We start from the raw sequence: 21629 nt of genomic DNA on the forward strand, positions 1-21629 counted from the left end.
TTAATATTCAATTTAATTAAGCTAGACGTGGTATATCATGTCCCGAACTTCACGATCTGATGATATTCGCTTCATTATCATGAAATATATGTATAATCAGATCATATATGGAGGCCTTCATGATATGAAACATATCCCAACCACTCTTATGAAAAAAAAACCAGTTCGTAATTTATATATAATTATATGTAATATGTTCAGTGTTCTTAATTCATGACTAATTTTCTTCCGTGTGTTCGATTAAAAAAAAGAAGAAGAAGAAAAGAGTATGCTTTATTATTTTAATTAAAGAATAACGCGATCATAGCCGAAGAGCTCGCATGCTATAGACACAACAAACCTTTATTTTAATTAAAGCCATAAAAACTAAAAGTCGAATATTTCACACATAATAGATCATAATACCCTATATATAATATATATATATATATATCATGTAAATGATAAATTGCGGCAAATATTTCAAAAAGCAAGAAATTAAGAACATCAAGTTTTCAAACAATTTTCTAAAGAAGCCTTAATTAGATTCTAAAGCATCACACTTTTGAATTGATCTCCTTCACGATCATCAACATCCTCTCTCTTCATTTCCCCGCCCAACTCAACCACGAGCTCATCTCTCACACTTCCATGATCTGCACCCCTTCCTTTATAACTCCAAGCCACCCACAAATACACCAACAAATTAACCAAGTTAATCCCCGTCAATATCCAATAGAAATAATCGAGCTGGCTCTTATTCAAATCGTTCCTCAGCCACCCTTTCTCTTCCCCGCCAGTTGCTCTCTCAATGATCTTCACCAGGGCAGTGCTTAACCAGCTTCCAATCCCGATCTCACTGAGAAACATTGCACTGCTAATGCTTCGCGTCCCATCCGTAGCTTCATCGTAGAAGAACTCCAACTGTCCTACGTAGGTAAACACTTCGGCGCTGCCAATCAGAAAGAACTGTGGAAACAACCAAAAGACGCTCATTGATAACGGATTGGAATCGTCTCGGCGTTTCTTCTCTACCAATGCGGCTGAAGCCATGGCAAAGATGGAAATAAAGAGTCCGATACCCATTCGTTGCAGCGATGTCATTCCTCGGGGGTGACCGTTTCTTTTGCGGAGGAAGGGGACGACTAATTTTTCGTATATGGGGACGAGAATGAGGGCGTTGATGGCGCTGAAAACGGGAATGGAGCCCGCTGGAATGTCGAAGTTGGGGCCGAGGCTGCGGTCCATGACTCGGGCTTGGCTGACAAAGAAAGTTGAGAGTTGGGAGTATGAGATGGAGAGGGCTATAGTGGATGCCCAGACGGGGAGGACTCTGATGAACGATTTGAACTCTTCAACTTGGGTTACTGTGCAGAGCCTCCAGCGGTTTTTCGCGTTGGCTTCTGGGTCTGTGACTAGTGCTGCTTTGTCCAAAAACCTGCAGAAAGACAGTGGGTAAAAACTTGCACTTCCCGTTAATTATCTGCATGCATGCGTTCATATATATGAAAACAATGGAAATATGAATTTTCGAGTCTGAGAGACGTTCTTTGGTTTAGTTTGTCGAGACAGTACTACTCATGCATGAGAGAACAGGTTAATTCCTTAGAGATGTTAAATATTCTTGGACACTTGTTGGGCCACGTTGAACTGTTAAACTAAAGAATAATGGTATTAAGTACTTACGCTATTTGGTGAGTAAATAGATTATTTATATAAATATTTCTTGTGCTAGTTGATACGTTGGACTTCTATATTAATAATTTATTTAGTATATCTATAAAATATTTGTAAATATATTTTTTGATAATGTAAGTATCAGAAATATTAGTACATAGATTTTATGGTTATACGATGTTACCGATAAGATCAAGTCAAAATAAAACAAATAGTCAAACAAATATTAATTATCATATTGTAGGTAATGTATATATCATCCAATTAGTTTAATATGAAATTTGTAAGATCGATTTTTTATGTAAAAATTTGTATAGTTTTAGCATTTTTTAAATTAGCATGTGTATATGGCTCAATCTTACGCCATCATGTACTCAAGTACGCATTAAGCAAGGTGCTGGATTATTCACTGACCTGTACTGTGCAGTATGAGGTAGTTTCCGGGCTCGCAAGATATCAGACTCCTTGGTCTTGACCTCATAAAGCTGATCTTTACGTCCCACCTCAACTCCTCTGAAATGGTTCCTCATAGAAGCCACAATGACCTGAAGGAACCTGCTAAAAGGGCTTCCCATCGGCTTTTGGTAGCGATATCTTCGAATACCGGCACCTAGTATAATGATGGAGCAGACCATAGACGCTGTCGGAACTCCAAATCCCCAAGCCCAACCTTTCTTCTCTTGTATATACACCATCAGTGTGATACCTAAAAGTGCACCCATGTTTATGGCTAAGAAGAACCAGTTGAAGAACCCGTATTTCTTTTGGACTTCCTCTTCATCAGCCTCATCGAACTGGTCTGCACCAAAGGATGAGACGCAGGGCTTGATACCGCCAGTTCCGAGAGCTATAAGGGCAAGAGCACCGTAGAGGAATGCTGTTTGGCCGTCCGTCGCCTTGGTACATGGCTTTTCTGTGCATGGAGGTGGACGTAGGCTGTCTCTGGAGGCCGAGAGTGTCAACAACACCATTCCCTGAGGTATCATCACAAATTAAGACACCGTATATATAATAAGATTGGGCCAGTCTTGCAGAATAAATTAAATGGGCCATTCATTTCTTAATAGGCCTAGCTAGCCCACTTTATATCTAAGCAATTGGACTCTTTTCGGTGTTTTTAATATTCGAAGAGATTTTTTGAGAGAAAACTGGGTTCAGTACTATTAATATTGCTTTCAAGCTAATTACCACGGCATAGACGCAAGAGAAGATGATGATGGTTTTGAAGCGGCCCAGATAAGCATCGGCTAAAAATGCTCCGAATAGAGTTAGAACATAAGCAGCACCAATCCAATCGGTGACGTGAGTTGCAGCAGAAGGAAGCGATTGGCGCATCTCAAACACCAAGTAAGCCACCATGTTCACCGCAATGGCGAAAAAACGCTAACCTCTCCGCCACCTCATTCACTAATTCATCATGCAACAATTATAAGATCACCCCTTGTCACTAATTACACAAATCCTAGTATAAAAGAAAGTAGATAATCATTTACTATGATGATCTCCCATTTAATTAGAGTTTGAGACAAGTCATGAAAACCTATGATAAACGGAGAGGCCTTCCATCCTCCAGTTGTTTGCTTGTCGGCAGTTCTCCCTCGAAAATCCACGCATCCATTGCTTACCAAAGTCGTCGAACGGCTGGCTGCCTACAAAAACCTTCCCAGAGGACGTGTTAGTAGAGCAGACTATATAATTAGTGCATGCATGCATGCATGCTTAATTGGTTGCATACAGATGATCTTATATATACAGGCTAGGAAACTTTACCACTTGGGGTTGCGTAGTACTGTCATCTTCTGTAAATATCTCCATGGAGGGCTGAACAATGGAGTACTTCTCGTATGTGTGATTGCTCGGTTCGTTACTGATCTCCATCTTTGAGTTTGTGTGTAAAGAGCTTTCGGCGTTTGCAAGAGTACTTTTGTCCAAGTAGGAGTCTACGATTTGAGCTGATCTATTTAAATTAAATAACCAGAAGTGGGATTATATATTAAATAAGCTTTAGAAGTTTTCAAGTCTTCTGCTTGGACATGACCTGCTGGGAGTGATGCGATGATGATCTGTCATGGCCGGTATGGTGTTAACGTGGATTCAATAATAATGCTGGATTTGGGAAGTGGGCATGCGGTCCGAACAAATGTGGGAAAATAAGTCGACTTGTCGTTGGTTCCAACGATGAATTTAATTCTTTGATTACGTGAAAGCATTAGACGTTGGAAGCAGTCAAGCTGCCGTCCCAAATTTTGAGTAATTGCGCCGGACAAGATTCATGTCGACCGAACGCTGTTTCTTTTGTAACGTTTTGGGAACTATTCAAACTGTGTGGACTCGTTCTTCCATAAGCAGAACGTTTAGGCCGGCTTAATTATGAGATAAGATGAGTTTAGATGATAAATAATAAAATAATTTATAAATAATAGTAAAATATTTGAATTGAGATATTTTATGGAGTTTTGAAAAATGAGGGAGAGAAAATTGAATAAAAATATTATAAGATTAAAATATTATTAGAATATTATTATTTTTTTATGATTTGAAGAAGTTGAATTGTCTTTTGTGTTTTGTGTAAAAATTTAGAAAAATTGTAATGATTAGATAATAATTAGATGAAAAAGTTGAAAATTTGAAATTAAAAAAATATTTATATTTGTGGTGTTTGGATATTGAATTGAGATGAGATGAGAGGCTTTTAACATCCAAACTACTCAGTTTGGATTGAGAGTTAATCACAACCTATCTCATCCAGTCTTATCTTATCATTACAATTTTTACAAATATTTGCACAAAATACAATAAACCTATCTCATCATTATATGCGTGACAATTCCTATTTTGAAAGTTTAAGATCAATAAGAGACCAAACAAAAGGAGGGAGAAAAGAGAACATATGATGCTTGTGTGGTGCTTCCCAAATTAAGGTTTTCTCAACTTTTGATCCGGAATTTTAAAGTTAAGTGGGAGATAGATAGATATAGAACATAGGTTTTATAATATTTCTTATTCATTTAATACGTTTAAGATATTTATACAGTACCATCAAATATTGTAGAACCCATTTTGTTTTTTTCATATCTTTTTCACTTGAGACGCTCAAATCTGGATTATTTTTTACATCCGTTCCAGACCAAGTCTCAAAACAACCCATAAGATTTGATAAATGTAGGGTTTTAAGAGTGCCTAATTTTGTATACTTTTATTTTAAATAGAAGGAAATTATATAAAATTTAAAATTTCAACGAGACTTTTTAACTTGTTATGAAGTGATCAATGCTATCGTTTTTTTCTTTTTTACTCGGCAAGTAAAGTATTTATAGATAAACTAACGGATACAAAATATAAATTCGGTAGAGTAGGAGTCTCCTATAGTCTTCCTAAAGCCAACATACATTACAACACAAAAGTAAAAAAACAAATGGGGTGATCGGAGCCAAAAGATTGACTCTCATCCAATTCTTACAAGGAGAGATCGCTTGGTGACGGTTTTTAAATAGTCTGATGAAAAGACTATAAAACTGCAGTTAGAAGCCGCAGTACAAAGGGGTGTGCTGCAACGTGTTGGTTTGGATTGGCTGGAAGGAATTGTCACATCCACTTTCACTCGATCCTTAGTTAGGGAAAGCAGAAACATAGTATAGCAACCGAAAATTGTGACGAATCGCCGGCGAGGGAGTGTTAGGTGGTAGCGCGTGCAGGTCACGTGCCACAGTTGGAGTGAAGAGAACAGTCGGATCTGGAATATTCGAAACCGTAGATCTTGAAATTGCCGCGCGTGGTGGCAGAGTGCTTTGTAAGGCGCGGCGGCGCATGAGGCAAACAAGCTGCACAAATGGGTGGATTTCTTTCGCCAGTTTGACGATCGACACCTAGAGAAGCTGAAGAAGGGGCACGTGTCCACCCTAAGTCACCAAAAAGCAGCAGATCAACAAAGATAAACGGTGTTACCCGAAAATTAAGAAAAAAAACATAGATAAACGGAATAAAAGTCATGGTCGGCGATGAGGGAATGTGGGTGGAGCCGAAGCATCAACCCCCCTCCCCCGTGAACGAAAAGACTTTCTGGGAGAGGCAATGGGCACACTAGAGAGAAACGACTGAGAGAGAGAAAATAAATAAAGCCTCTAATCCAATGCCATCGTGTTTAATAATTATAAAATCGTCCTACCCAATTTTAATTCCTTTTATTAGATAATAACTAAAGGCAAAATTAAGTTATCAAAACAAAAGATAAGCTAAAGATAACCGCTACATATATAAGAAATTACATAAAAGTATATTTATAAATTGATGTAATTTTATAAGATCTATTAGATATAATTTATAATAAAAATAATTTTATAATAAAAATAATTTTATAATATAATATATCAAATTATGTCAATTTATAAATTTAGTTTTCATATACTCTATTTATAACTGAAACATTTTTCAAAACAGGACGAATCTAAAGGCGTCACTCTACGTAATCATCTAAATAAGGCAACGTTTATCAAGAATACACATAAATTGACTTTTTAGGCTCGTAAATTCCAAATTCTTTCTGGAAAATTTTTTTCTTAAATTATTTGACCTGTATTTATAAAAATCTGTATATATGCTCTCAAAATTAGATAAAAATTTATTTCTAAATGAGTGATGTTATATATTACACTCTCATCTTATTATATAAGATGTGGTATATTTATTACTATTAAATAATAAAAAATTATCTAATAAAAAATTATTTAATTATAATAAATGTGTCATATTTTATATAATAGAATAATAGTATGATGTATCTGAATATTTGATACCAATAAAACTTTTTACTGTCAAGCAGTCAACTAGCTAGAAAAAACCTTTGCTTCAATGGCGTAGATGAAAGATATAATAATGCAATGTAAATGGCTTTTAGTTTTAAACATATTTAATCATTAATAAAAAATAAAAATTTACTAATAATTATTTTTTAGTTAGTAAAAAAATTAAAAAAAAATTATTATATGAATAAAGACAGTGAGCATATTTCATACTATCATTTTCTTTCATTTAATATAAACAGAAATGCTAAATCCACGCATGGTGGTTCCTGGTCGGAGCTTTGGACAATGTTTTTTATTTATTTTTTAATAATTTAGGAAGTATTTTTTAATGTTATTATGATTTTTTTTAAATAATAAAAAATATTAAATAAATACATTAAATAAAAAAACAAAAACTATTTTATATATTATATATAATTTTCACTCGAGATTCCACGGATTCCACGCCTCCGTTGATAGACATGTGTTTCAGTTGACTGGCGGTTAGCCGTACGTGTCCCGACGGCGACAGGCGCATCAACCCCCGCTGTGATGGAAGTTTCTCTACTCTTCTTCAATCCCTAACAAAGTTACAAAACTGTTACCTTACTTCAGCTTCCACCTCAGTTCTACTAACTAATAAGGTAAAATACCAGTATATTCGCAACCAAACATGAATATTCCTTAGCGCCCAGCATATTTGGGGGAATTGGTTTACTACTTGATACTTTCTGATTATCTTTTTTTTTTTGGCGGCTGATTGGATATCGGATTGGAAGACAGAGGTGGGAATGGTGAGGTGGGACTGTGAGGGTGGTGTTCTTCTTGTTGGGTGTTTGATTTTGAGTGCTTTAGAGCTTTGTAGTTGCGGAATAACCAGTGCTTATGTGAGGAACGATGACTTATCTCTGGATATGCCAATTGACAGTGACGTCTTCAGAGTGCCTCCTGGTTACAATGCACCCCAACAGGTGTGTTTTTTAAGAAGTTTTGAATTTCTACCAATTCCATTCCTGATATTTCTTTCCTCCAAGTTTTATGCTATTGGGAGTAATGTCATGTTATTTTCCCAAAAAAAAAAAAAAAAATCAAATAAAAAGAGACTAAATTCAATCCAGTACTAAATGCTGAACCGATCCAAATTCATAACTTTGATTATTTTCCTACATTTATCACCATTTGGGGGGGAGGTAGTTATGCTTGTTTTCTGATTTTGGAAAATTTGGGTCTGAAGGTGCATATAACTCAAGGAGATCATGAAGGAAAGGGTGTGATTGTCTCTTGGGTTACAGCAGATGAACCCGGTTCAAGTACAGTGCTTTACTGGGCTGAAAATAGCCAGCTAAAAAGCCGGGCTGATGGTTTTATACGTACCTACAAGTATGTCAATTACACCTCCGGTTATATTCATCACTGCACCATTAACAATTTGGAGGTGTGTGCTTGTCCTTAGTATTCTTTTTTTCCCTGTTCAAAGAAAAATTAACATGGTAGGTTTTGGAAACTTAATTCAATGAATGCTGCAGTTTAACACCAAATACTTCTATGAGGTCGGGTCTGGGAATTCCACACGGCAGTTCTGGTTTAGAACTCCTCCAAGTGTTGGCCCCGATGTTCCATATACATTTGGCCTAATAGGTAATTCAATCTCGCTTACTTATTTTACTCATTTTCTTTTGATTGATGGATAAAATCAGTTTCATGAAAAACACTTTTCTTATTGCTAATCAGTGTGTGCTTAGAAATTTAGAATGGTTGAAGTACTTTTCTTGCTATTTTTAAGGTTATTATTGCTTTTCTGTTATACTTTATGATTACATCCAAGCTTAGAATTTGCTCCTTCTATACCTTCAAGGGCACAAATATATAGTGTTTGATCTGATGTGTTCAAAAACTGGCTATTAGAATATAATATTAAAAAATAATAATATAAGATTCTCACTCTATCAAGAGTTTTGAGCAGGTGATCTTGGTCAAACTCATGATTCAAATAGGACACTCACCCATTATGAATTAAACCCAACAAAAGGCCAGATGGTATTGTTCGTTGGAGACCTCTCTTATGCAGATGACTATCCATTGCATGACAACAACAGGTGGGATACATGGGGAAGGTTCATAGAGAGAAATGCTGCTTATCAACCTTGGGTATGGACTGCAGGCAATCATGAGATCGATTATGCTCCAGAACTTGTATGTTTCTATCTCTGCTTTTGTTTACTCTTGACTGGTTAATTTCTTGTTTTTTGTGTGCTCAGTGCTTGCTATTATGAATATGGCTACTCTTTATGTTCAATGGCTGTGTCATTACAATGATACTTTTATTTATGTTCAATTAGTCTAGCATAGCTGTTTTGTTCAGACAGTCTTAAAATACTTTGGTTTATGAAGTAATAATTCATTTTGTCGCAGGGTGAAACTACACCCTTTAAGCCTTATACAAATCGTTATCATGTACCATATGAAGCATCAGATAGTACATCCCCCTTTTGGTACTCCATCAAGAGAGCTTCAGCCTATATCATTGTCATGTCGTCCTACACAGCTTTTGGTAAAAATTTTACTTTTCTATTACAGTGTTTTTGTTGTCATTGTGAGTTCTTATCGAACAAGCCAGCCAATTGTGGCATGAATAGTTAAGCTCATTTCTGCAGCTTTAATTCCAAGTAGTTATAACGTATCACTATTATAAAGCAACTTGTAAATTATCTGATGCTCTTATGTTTGGAAATTAGCTTTGCTCAAGGTTAATGATTTAAGTGGTTAATTTGCTGATTTGATAGAGACTAAGAGGGGAAGCCAAATTATTACTAATGAATCACAATACACCACCATATAAATTAATTCGGGAGGGAATCTTATAAATTTTTTGGATAAGTGAATCTATCCATGGCCTCCAGTGTTATACTATTGAACATCCATTTGTGCTGTAGAAAAGGGCTTTAGGGACTGAGAGTCATATTAACAAGGCTATATGGTAAAATTGCTTGTATACATGCTATATGCTAACTGTTGGAAAGAGTCAAACATTGCACATCAAAGGTAAAATGACTGAGGAAACTTTTATCTGCAGGGAAATACACTCCACAATACAAATGGCTTGTAAAGGAACTGCCCAGAGTGAACAGGACTGAGACGCCGTGGCTTATCGTTTTTATGCATTGCCCACTATATAGTAGTTATGTACATCATTATATGGAAGGGGAAACCATGAGAGTGATTTATGAGCAATGGTTTGTGGAGTATAAAGTTGATGTTGTCTTTGCTGGTCATGTTCATGCCTATGAACGATCTGTAAGTGCAAAATTCTTTTAAACTAGGGCTGCATCACTATTTTGCAGATTCCTTCACTTTGTGTAGAAGATTTGCACTTTTGAGTTGTTAAAATAATTGCTTCAACGTAAATGACACGGGCCCTGAATTTTATTTTGAAGTTTTGTTTCCTATCTTTCCATATTTGCCCTGTCTGTTCCTTAGTTACTGATTAGAGACACTGAATATCCTTGATGTAATGCCTAGTAGGATCAAGATATAAAGGTCCTCCATGAAGTTTTTTCATTCAATCATGTTGCTGATTTTATGAGACTAAGCTGACTATGTAATTGGATAATTATTCTTGACCACTGAATTATCTGCTCGGAAAGTAGGTGATACGATCTGTTTGATTTTATGTCCTGGTTAAAGCCTCTTTTACGATAAAGAACCTACTCACACATTACATTCAATATTCCAAGGGGCTTCTATGGATCGATGAGAGGGAATTAATGCATGTGGCTGCTATGCAGCTTCAAGTCGCGTTAAATATTGTGCACTTGTCCTGCCTCTCATAGATTTCTATACATGAGCTTTTCATGTCAAGTAAAAGAGGACATGGCATCATTTGGGAATGAGAAATAAATCCAATTTCTATAATATACATTGGTTAATTGGCTTGTTAATTAGAGGATTGAGATAAAACATGTCTTCTCTGTTAGGAAATGGATCTCTTAAGCAAACAAACTTAAGTGGGGTTTTTTTTTTTTTTTTTTTCATGAGAAATGAAACATGCATTAATACAATTCCAACCACCAAAACTTTTGTTTACAATGCAGGAACGTTTTTCAAATATCGCATACAATGTTGTAAATGGGTTGTGCACTCCCATTAGTGACCAATCTGCTCCCGTTTACATAACCATTGGAGATGGAGGAAATCTTGAAGGACTGGCGACCAAGTACGTATAGTACAAAAAGCATTGTTCCTCTTGGAAAAAATTCTCTGCTTGTTTCTCTAAAAATTGAAATTTGCCTCTACTAATTGGATTTTTCAATTCTGCAGCATGACAGAGCCCCAGCCAAGCTACTCGGCTTACCGTGAAGCCAGCTTTGGTCATGGGATTTTAGACATAAAGAACAGGACTCATGCCTATTTTGGTTGGCATCGCAATCAAGATGGCTATGCTGTAGAAGCTGATTCTGTATGGTTGGCAAACAGATATTGGCATCCCTCAGAAACATCATCTGTTGCTGCAATATGATAAGAGTCATTCTCTAGTCTGTAAAAAGTTACTTGAAAACATGTAGAATGCACAGTTCCCCTCTTCATGATCAGCCTTCCTTTTGCTTTGATATCTAGGTTCAACAGAGGAGGGGTGTGGAAGTATTTATGGCAGATTTCAAAATTTGCAGATAAGTTAGAGTGTATTGCAAATAAATTTCACTGTACGAAATATTTGTCAGATATTGTAAAGCACAATTTGATTTTATATGAATCTAAATAAAACTCATTCAGTGTGTACAATTTGCTGTGAAAATGGGTTTTACAGGTAAACTTGGCAGGCCTCTGCCGCTCCCAGCAAACTCATTCACTCGTATCCTAACTTTCTGTACCATCTTCTGCCAAAATAGAACCGATGAATTCTGGGATGTTGATCACAACGTAATTTGGTTGTTCTGATTATTTGCCACAACATAGCCTTGAATAGTGTTGGAGTTGTCCCACATCGGTTGTGGAAGGAACTGGTGATCAGTTTATAAGTGTGAGGGAAAACCTCACCTCTTGAGTTAATTTTTGAGGTTGAAAGAGTTCCAGGACTACCAAATAAATAGTACCATTTGGCTTTCTAAGATGATTCGATACTAGTATTTGAATTTCTTTCTTTCCTCTTTCTTTTTTTCTCATACCATCTTTTTGTTTCCTCTTTCTTTTTTTTAACCCATACCATCTTTTTGCTCCCATTTCATGGCGTTAAAACTTTTCGGACATTTGATGGAAAATATTTTGGATGGAGAGTCTAATCAAAAGAGGAAATTCATACAAATAATTATCTTTTTCGATGCTACACCATTAGATATTGAGGAGATGCATGATTGATGATGAGTGAGCTTTTATTTTTCAATTTTTTTTGCCAGAAGTTAAACTTGAAAACTCATCTCTCACTTTTTTTTTTTTTTTTACCTTTGTCGAATACCTCATTACCCCCACAATGCCCCTAGGGAGAAACAGGATAGGCGTGGAACAAGACATGGAATGTAGCGAGTACAAGCAGACATGGGGTAACAGAGCATGCAGTCATGCATGCACGGTCAGAAAAGACAGCTGCAGACTGCAGGCCGCTAATGTTAGTTTCTGCATTTTAACTGTTGTTGACCACGTTGGGCGAGGGCAGTCTCTCTTTTTATCCTCTTACTTTCTTTTCATTTTTCGGCTCGGATTTTGTCAAGCCGGCCAAACTCATTCTTTTAATGAAAATTCCTTACGTAAGATGGTTGAAACATCATAGTTTGTTTATAAACGATATTCTCTTGTACATAGAAGGAACACTAGCTAGCTAGGTAGAGTGAGAAGATGACTTTCTTTCTTTCTTATTTTTACTTGGTACGTGACTCATTAATACATACAAGAGCTTTGTAAACCCCACCCTTTCAGAAAAGAGAACAAAAAGAAAAATAAAAGAGAGAGAGACACACAAGAGCCAAACCCTCGTGGGGTCGAGACCTTTACTGAACTCAGATACAGTACTTATGATATACAGCCTATACTAAGTTTATCCATGCCATATCTAATATTAACAATACATATATATTTTGGCAACTTGTTCCAGGCCATGATGCTTTAATTACATGCATCATTTTGACTGCAACGTTTCCCGGCCACTACCATCGACCAATTAAGTTGCCTGCGAAAATTCCCGAGTCCCCCATGAATGGAAAATCTAATGACATGGCGGCCTCTGCCCATATTGTCTCATCAAACACTGGGAAACTGGGATTGATATTACCCCAAAGTCCATCAATCCCCTCCTCATTCTCCCCGAATTTCACGTTGTATTCGGCCGCTTGCTTTTCTTGGGTCTCCACGCTTTCATCAGTAAAAGACATGGTAGAACTGTTTTGGTAGACTTGTGGTTTAACATCTTCAATATCCCTGACTATTGGGCAACTACTATTTGGAGAACTTGTGGTGGCCGTAGTGCCTGAATTATGCATGACATGAGATTGGTTTTCGATATTGGCAGTCTGGTTTTTGTTCGAAGTGGCTGGACGCCGAGAATTAATGGTGCTCGACAAGTCCGGCAGATTGAGCTTGGCCACCGAGCCATAAAGCTTACGTGCAGCGGCATCATATGCCCTGGCAGCCTCAAGGGACGTGTCGAAAGTCCCCAGCCAGAGGCGCGCACCACGATTTGGCTCTCGGATTTCGGCCACCCATTTGCCCCAGGTTCTCTGCCGGACGCCCTTGTAGGTGCACAGAGCATTCTCTGGACCTCCTTTCCCTCTCATGCACCCTTTTCTCGAGCTTGCCTGTGCAGGCTTCTTCACCTGTTTTCTCTCTACAAGACCCATATCTGATTTCAACATTGTTCGTGCAGAGAACTGACCAGAGCCTGATCCAATTAAGATTTTGGCGATAAGGTTACAGATATGGCTTAATGGCAGGTACGAATACTATATATATAACGGAAGCAAAGCCAAGTAAGAACTTGGGATACACTGTACTGAGACACGCCTGAAACGTGGCTTTTCTGGTGACTTGGTGTTGCTACTTGGCACTATGAACCACACTGCTCGTGTCCACACACAGCCTCACTGTTTGTTTCTCTTAGACACACTTGGCTTCGGCATTTGTTTGAGCACGAGCTCAGGTGGCAAACGGAGAAAAGCATGTGTATAATGCATGTGTATAATACATGCATATACATACCTAAATTTGCTTTTCATTTTGTATTTCATTTTTCTTTTTCTAAATTAAACTTGAGGAGGAGGAGGAGAATGGAATTGGATAATTGTCATTTTTCTAATATTTTAGGGATGGCGGTGTCTTTAAACGTGCAGATGGCTGGGGATAAGAACATAGTTGGGGGTTCCCAAAATCAGTTGGACACGGCAATTAGCAAAGCAGAGAGATTGATACGTGGGGCTCCCAGTTCCCATGAAGTGGTGGGATCAGCCCTGATGTCTGTGTGAACATATTCAATCTTTTCAGGATTTCTCCTCGATCCAGTACTGTAAGGGGCCCACGCTACGAGTTTTACGATAATACTCTGAATCCTCCTCAATCTTTGGTAGATAGATTCCTTTGTGCTTACAGTTACTGAATACCTCTCCGCTGTGCTCGTCTTACATAAGACCACGTCACTACTAATGCATATGAGAAATTACCCTAAAAATAAAAAGATATAATTCAATTCACAAAAGATTGGCGCACAATTTGTCATCAAATTGAAAGGAGAATAAGAATTGTTACACTGTAATATGTCACACCTATAGCATCATTTTTCCTTTTTGAATTTACATCAAAATGTCATTTTTCTACTGAGAAAAAAAAAAAAAAAAAGAGTAGCATTCCAGGCCGGTCGGGTGTGAAGATTAAATTCACACTCGCCAATCAACAAGTGCCATGTAGGTATCTCAAAAAGAATTAAAATGGACCTGCATACACCCGAAACCTCTCCCTCTCCTTTCTCTCCCTCTTCCTCCCCCATCTGCACCAAGACGACTACTACCCCTCTCTCTCTCCCCCTCTCCACCCAGTATAAAGTCAGTTGGATTGAACAGATTTCTTAACCAGTACACAAGGACATGAATATTATCCAATAATTTTGCTACTCTGCAAAATTGAGAGCTCTAACAACCATTCAAGCTTATCTATCAAACCAATAAGCTTTGAGATAGGGATATAGAGTATCTGTTGGATTCTCACTCACCTCCTCCATATGCAAGAAAATTTTGTTCTGATGACACTGAATACAATCCTAGATACCTTGCAATTCCATTGTGACAAAGTCTTGCTCTGTTTCTGGCTGCCCTTCTATTATACAGAATCTGAATCCAAGGGCAAAGCAGATCAAAGTAATCAGAATAAAATGAATCATGGACATTGAGGAAAAAATGAATCAACGAGAAAATGTTGGAAAAGAATATGGTAATAGTGGTAGAAATATCTGCTAGCCACATTTTGAGTGCAGATGGGGGAGAGAGGGAGAGAAAGAGGGAGAGGGACAATCAGCGTCTTGAGTGCAGATGGGGGAGGAAGAGCGAGAGAGAGGAGGGAGAGGTTTTGGGTGTATGCTGATTCATTTCAATTCATTTTAGGATGCTTACATGGCATTTGCTGATTGACCAGTACGAAATTAATTTTCACACCAGACTGGCCTCAAGGTTTTCTCAAAAAAACACAAAGGTGCCACTTTTCTTTATAGGTCTTTATCCCACGTCAACTTGCAAATACATAGCAAAAGCATTGGAGTCCCAGAGGGCAGAGGGTAAAAGTCTGATCTAAATCACCTAAACGACCCAAACTAAATGCGTGCGACCACTTGGGATGTCCAAGATCTACAATAAGTACAATAAATGAGCTCAAAATAGCAACGGTGACGCAAAAAGTTTGAATTACATTCTAAAAGTATTTTAAATTTCGAAACACCAAGCCCACCCCACACATTCTCATCATCATCACGGCACAACCCTCTTAATAAGCAGCTTCGCTCTCACCAACACCCAACCACTACCTGTACATGCATGCATTGTAAGCAGTAATTGCTAGCATGGAGACTAACTGGCATTTACAAGAAAATGAAAATTTCCCGGGTACAGTGATAGCTGGACCAAAATGATCAAAACCCATAAAAGAGCCGGTGTAAATTGATGGAGCCTTGAAGGCCAATCTCATGATCGCGCGCCCAACTTCAAAGCTTCATCGGGATCTCTGCACTTCTTCAGGGCTGCCCTTATCTCCTTCAACATCTCATTTATCCTGATACCTTTCCTGCTATACAAAATATAAAATGGTAGGGTTATGCTGCCCTTGGACCCAAATAGAGCACAAACTACATTTTCATGTTTCGAGCACTATAAATTAGGTAACTTGTTCACCACAACCTGAACTGTGTCCAAAAAGAACTAACATGTCAATTTTTTTAGCATTGAAGAGTAGGAAAACACAACCAGCAGCTCATAAACTATCTCCGAAGCAGATGTCCAAAAAGTAAAAATGGCTGTACAAGATCAGGAATTTTCACTCAAGAAACAAAAGCTGCTATAGAACACCCAAAAAAGGATTTGAGGTAAAATATAGAAAAACATAGTACTTGGAGAGAAAAGACACAGAGACAACGGGAACTTACAGGACACTAACTCCTACAACTGCAAGGGGGCGTGGATAGTCCTCGATTTCTTTGTCCTTCTCATCCTTACTTTGAATCCCTGGAGAAGATACATCTGCATGCGGGGCTTCACTGGCAAGCAATTGAAGAACATTGTCAGAGCTCGTTTCTGGCTTAGAAGATGCACCATCACTTCCGATCCTCATTATTTTTTCAGTCAAAGATGAAAGCCTGTCTCTTGCCTGAAATGGTAATTAACAGAATTCTTAAATTTCAATTAACATAAGAAATGGAAAGATTAATAAGATTAATACTAACAGCACTAGGATATGAAAATAAGATAATACCAAGGAAAGGGGTTCCAAATCTGAAAGGAACAATCAAAGGCACATACCTCTGGAAGGTCAATCTTATTTAGCACCACAATGAATGGTCGTTCAAGGTAATCAGGATTGTACATTCGCAATTCCTGCAAGACCATAAAATCCCAGTGTTTATATGTGAAAGATTAAAAAGTTTAAGAATAACCACGTGATAAATTATTTCCATGGGCTTTTCACATTCGAACTCCCAGAATGCTAAAAACAATGAAGAAAACTCTAGAACGTCCGGACATTGTCATTTTTTCCCTACAAGATTTGACAGCTCAAAATCATGATCCTAATCTCCCACTCAGCTTTACATAAAACTAAAACCCTTGTGCTAGCAACCCAGTTAAACATATATCGGTATTATTCAAGAAGGAGAGCACATACTTCTTTTACTGTTCTGTAGTCATTTACAGGGTTATCAGCAGCTGCATCAACAACATGGACCAAGAGCCGAGTCCTCCTTAGATGCCTCAAGAAGTTGCGACCAAGACCCTGAAGGATGGTACAGATGTCAAATTTAGCAACGTTTTACTTTATAGTAAGCAGGCAATTGACATGAAAAACACACAAACCTTCCCTAGATGAGCACCCTCTATAAGACCAGGCAAATCAGCCAATGTTGCCTCAGATGAGTACATCCGCGCTCCTAAACTAGGATCACCATCAAGGCGTCCAAGGTTTGGCATTAATGTGGTGAAAGGATAGTCAGCAATATCAGGTTTTGCAAGAGTAATGGCAGCCAAAAGGGTTGATTTTCCAGCATTTGGGAGTCCCTACAACAAGAGCAAGTAAACCTCTAGTAATCTAGAAGAAAATTAAATCAATAATTATAATTAGTAATCTACCAATCCACACATTTTTTCTTAAATACATGGGAAACGGAAGTAAGTACATCAATAAGGATGACTGCATCCTTTAAATCAGTAATGAAATGTGAAGAATTCTGTTGGGCTTTCCTTTTCCATTATCTTTATTACTTTAAAACAAACTTATAACTACAAATTATTAGACTGTACCATGAAAATTTTTAAAAAAATGATTTTTTTAATAAGCAGCAAAATTTTTTTTTTTTTATAGGTGATCAAGAAGTTTTATTCATAAGAGAAGGCAAAGCCCAAGTACACAGGATGTATACATGAGAAGTACCTAACTGGGGTTAGGAAAAATCTAGTTGTAAGTAATTCTGCGCACTAATACGCGCACCCATTCAATATGATTGGTCAGAAAGTAGACTTTATTGAAAACAGTGCTAATTTAAATTTAGAATATGAAGATAATAGTATTAGTACGTAGATTGGTACACAAACTTGCTTGTATATAGCAAAACTCCTGGGGTTAATGATAACAATGAAAACATAGGCAACATTTAATGCAACCAAGCTCTTCATGTAAACCAAGCAGTACTTACAACTAAACCAACATCAGCAACAATGCGTAGAATCAACTCCAAACTAACTTCCTCCCCGGGTTGACCAAGAACTAAAACCTGCAATATAGTTATAAAGATTCACATATGTGTATGACATGAAAGGCATATAACTTTCCATGCTTACCTTATCACTGTCATCTCTCATCACATTTGTGGTCAAAGCCATCAGCTTTTTCCTTCGATGCTCTGGCATTTCTACCAAGCTAATCTGTCAAAAATAATTGATCAAGAAAAGTTTAGAATTACATATCAACATTGAGCACCCAAGTTAAAAAAATGTGCTCTTAAATTCTGATGATAACCTGCAGGCACATTGAAGATAACATGCATGTAATATTTTGATATTTTCAGGCCCATTATTTAAATTTTGATATTCCAATGAACCGAAACTTTACCATTACTCCATCTTAGGCAGAATGTCTTGACATCAAAGAGCATAACTTTGGAAAATAAATGAATGAAAGAAAGAGACAACAAATACTATGCACTCACTATTACACTGAGACAAGTAAACTGGGAAAAAAAAATCGATTTCCTTACCCCTCCTTGCCCGCCCCTAGCAACTAGGACTTCATCACCTGGATGTGCCAGATCAGCCAACAACTTCCCCCGCTTACGTTTCACAACTGTACCTGTCATCAGATTAGGAGAGAAAACAGTACGCATGAAGCAACTATTTTTTCTGAATGTTTAAATGAGAGGTTTTTTAATAGGTGAATGTTTAAATGAGAATTAACCGTCCTAGCATATTCTCATCCTCGTTTGAACTAGAGATAATAAAGGGAGGAGGAAACCACCTACATAATCAGATCTGGTCAAGGATATTCCCCACTATAATTCTCATAACATGCAATGGCAGTTATCTTTGTCAAAATTAGGAACATAACATACAAACCTACAGGCACAGGAATGCGCAAAGTTGGTGCAGCAAGTCCGTTGTGCAACTGGGAAGTCAAAACACCCATTGCATCAACATTTCCACCACGCTTTGCATTATATCGGCCTTTCTTGTGAAATTCCAATAATGTATCTTTCCCTTCGTCTGCATATATCACTACATCCCCTCCATGCCCGCCCATAGGAAGGATAAGTGACCCATCAAAATCCCTTTTATACAAGCTTTTCCTCCGTGTCTTCTCCTTTTCATGCTTTCCTTGAGACTTACCAGCTCTCTGGTTAGGCATGTTAAGAATGGCACCGTGGCCTCCATCTCCAGCACGGACTGTGATGATAGCCTGATCAAAATACTTGTGAGGTTCGTTGATCAACGTAACAGGGCTTGAGGAAGAACCCTCATTCACCCTGGCAATTTGGCACTTCACCGTGTAGTATGCACAATTTTTAGAATTGCTTTTGTGTTGATTACGCCGATAGATTAGAAGGCCTCTTGATCTATTAATTAAAAAAGATATTACATAAGGATTCCGATTAAAAAATAGGAATGAAGTCATACAATAAAATACATAGAAATGAGGAGTTTCAATGGAAACAACAAAGTAAGTTCATATGCTCATGTGAAAACACAGTTATTCCAGTTTTCCGAGATAATCTGAAGTGTGTTTTCCTTGGTCTTGTTTTAGTAGAAAAAAGCTTCTGAAAATTCACATATTTTTCTTATGGTGTGGTTGAAGCGTATCCAAATTACTACATATCAGCATACATAAAACAGTAAATCACAACAAATTTGTCTGTACGATTAAAAGCTGAAACATCAGGTGCATTCATCAAGCGGCGTCTGGAGTTACCACCAAATACAATTGGCTTCATCTTTTGTTAAGCATTAGGAATGTGAGCCACTCTGGAAAACAGAATTTATCACCACTCTGAATGACAAGGTCTTGACATAAAATAAGCGCACCCTGAGTCAGAAGTTTGTAAAATTCCGTAACATGCAATGCTAACTATAAAATGTCTGCGTTCTCGAGCAACAATTTTGCGGCAAACTTATCCCTAGTATATCTAATTACAGAAATCATCTTTGGTAATCTTGGTTGCTTTCTCACCACAATTTCTTCAAGGTAAAACGTAACTTTTAAAGAAACAGGACGGGAAAAGGTTTTATGGGAGGAAACAATTAGTGGTTCCTACGATTCCTTTATTGAAAATAAAAAATGAAAATAAAAGCCCTAAAAATTCATTTGCTCACTACTATATTACGACGAGAAAGAACTTGAAGATTTCAAATCTCTCAGCAACCAAGAAAAATGTAATTGCAGTAATGCTTCCATCATAAATTTCATAATGATGCGAAAAGTTGGGGCAAGAACGAAATATATATTTAAATCCACCAGTAAATTACTAAATTGCAACAAGTCATATTCTTTGATTTTTTCAGTGCAACCAAACGCACCGTCAAATTTTATGTTTTTTTATTTATTTAACTTATCAAGAACTATGGAGCTCGTTTCTTCTAGGCAATAAAGATTTCGCAAATCAAAGCTAAATAAAGTCTTCTTCTTCTTCGAGAAAGAATACCTTTCCGAGAAAACTCGAGCGGAGAAAAACGTATTGTTATGGAGGCGTACGCTGAGATACGAAGGTGAGGATGGTGCAGAAATCAGCCAAGGCATTATCTGAATAAAAGGGCCTCACTCTGACTCGGACAAAGATTTGAGAGAATCCTCTGGCAATGGCACACCTGTTGTTTTAACAGTCTCTCAGTACTGGAAACGGTTGGTCGTTTTAAAGAGTGCTGCCTTTCTTTGTAGGTTTTGCAAGCGAAGTACTGCACCCTTTTAACTAAATGTCGTCGCTTCCCACGACGATAACAATGCCACAGCCATAAATTGTCTAGGGTTTGCACATTGCGGTAGGGGTGCTACCCACCTCTTACGGAGCGAGGCCACCCATTTCTTGCACCCTGCCCTTGCATCCCAGGGCCGGGGCCTCGTGTCTACTTAAAAAATAGATTACATTTCATTAGGTTTAAAAATTATTCTTCGATTCAAAAGTGATTAAAAATACATTTTTAGATCTAAATTGTAAATAATTATGTAGTTTTTAAATTTACTAGTATATACTTTGTGAACAAGTCTACAAATTGTAATATACATTTATACATACACAATTTATAAAATATAAATATATATTTATGTTTATATATATAATATTTATATATATAAACATGTAAGCGGGGCAGGGCGGGGTTGGGCCCTCCCCGCCCCCGCTAGGGGTGCTAGATGTGGGGTTGGGTGGGGTGGGGTGGGGCAGAAGGGGGTGTGGGGCCCCGCTACCCACCCCTACATTGTGGAGGCTCGGCATCAGTAGTGGTATCAATATGTGACATGACCTATGAAATTAATATGAATTCGATATGAAATTAACGAGTTTAGATTTGATATAAATGAGTTCGGTTAAAAACGGGTTGACCTGTTAATATACGATTAATAACTGGGTCAACAACAAGTCAATCCGCTTAACCCGAAATCAACTCGAAATAATTTATTTAAATTTTATTTCAGAATTATAATTTTATTATTATTGGATTGTAATATTGATATTTTCCAATGTGCTTATGTTTTTATTATTAGAATTGTAATTCTAGACCTATACTCATATTTGTTATTGTTGAATTTGTAATATTGGTTTTATTATACGTTAAAATTTGAAAAATATTGATATTTTTTGTTAGTAAGTAGTTTTATTGTTTTTTAGATATTGTGACTACTAATAAATATGGATTTTAATTTTTAAAATTATCTTAATCGGGTTTAATAAGTTATGCGGGTTAGTTCAATCCATTTATATGAAATGGGCTAAAATTAGTTGTATCATGTTGAATATTTTCTAATTAATTATTAAATAAGTCA

The 21629-nt window shown here is 37.2% G+C and overlaps 4 protein-coding genes across 6 annotated transcripts; 1 reads left to right on the forward strand and 3 right to left on the reverse strand.

Moving 5' to 3' along the window:
* Positions 1-334: 334 nt before the first annotated feature.
* On the reverse strand, positions 335-3596 carry LOC121259150 (protein NRT1/ PTR FAMILY 8.2-like). The gene is given in 6 exon segments (XM_041160645.1): positions 335-1417; positions 2071-2630; positions 2845-3036; positions 3038-3063; positions 3197-3305; positions 3427-3596. Coding segments are annotated over 6 exon segments (1884 nt in total). The 5' UTR covers positions 3535-3596; the 3' UTR covers positions 335-528.
* A 751-nt stretch (positions 3597-4347) lies between these two features.
* LOC121259724 (probable GTP-binding protein OBGC2) lies at positions 4348-20486 on the reverse strand. 2 transcript variants are annotated; one of them, XM_041161445.1, is made up of 13 exons: positions 20296-20484; positions 18716-19212; positions 18361-18452; positions 17945-18028; positions 17800-17877; positions 16964-17164; positions 16776-16883; positions 16415-16489; positions 16042-16262; positions 15471-15683; positions 15380-15383; positions 13498-13500; positions 4348-4360 (listed from the first exon to the last, which is right to left on the reverse strand). In XM_041161445.1, the coding sequence occupies exons 1-10, from the start codon at positions 20388-20390 to the stop codon at positions 15584-15586; spliced, it is 1551 nt and encodes a 516-aa protein (XP_041017379.1). In that variant the 5' UTR covers positions 20391-20484; the 3' UTR covers positions 4348-4360; positions 13498-13500; positions 15380-15383; positions 15471-15583. The 2 variants fall into 2 exon arrangements, with proteins under 2 accessions (XP_041017379.1, XP_041017380.1); XM_041161446.1 differs by lacking the exon at positions 17800-17877 and having other exon boundaries at positions 20296-20486.
* On the forward strand, positions 6919-11216 carry LOC121259726 (purple acid phosphatase 2-like). Of its 2 annotated transcripts, none has more exons than XM_041161448.1 (9): positions 6919-7081; positions 7217-7408; positions 7672-7872; positions 7964-8075; positions 8401-8630; positions 8850-8988; positions 9511-9731; positions 10529-10650; positions 10755-11216. In XM_041161448.1, the coding sequence occupies exons 2-9, from the start codon at positions 7229-7231 to the stop codon at positions 10951-10953; spliced, it is 1404 nt and encodes a 467-aa protein (XP_041017382.1). In that variant the 5' UTR covers positions 6919-7081; positions 7217-7228; the 3' UTR covers positions 10954-11216. The 2 variants fall into 2 exon arrangements, with proteins under 2 accessions (XP_041017382.1, XP_041017381.1); XM_041161447.1 differs by having other exon boundaries at positions 7221-7408.
* On the reverse strand, positions 12252-13472 carry LOC121259727 (dehydration-responsive element-binding protein 2D-like). Its single transcript, XM_041161449.1, has one exon. It carries the CDS (start codon positions 13274-13276, stop codon positions 12572-12574), a length of 705 nt encoding a protein of 234 aa, XP_041017383.1. The 5' UTR covers positions 13277-13472; the 3' UTR covers positions 12252-12571.
* Positions 20487-21629: the final 1143 nt, after the last annotated feature.

The sequence above is a fragment of the Juglans microcarpa x Juglans regia genome, chromosome 4D, assembly GCF_004785595.1.
Source record: "Juglans microcarpa x Juglans regia isolate MS1-56 chromosome 4D, Jm3101_v1.0, whole genome shotgun sequence".
Lineage (NCBI taxonomy): Eukaryota > Viridiplantae > Streptophyta > Magnoliopsida > Fagales > Juglandaceae > Juglans > Juglans microcarpa x Juglans regia.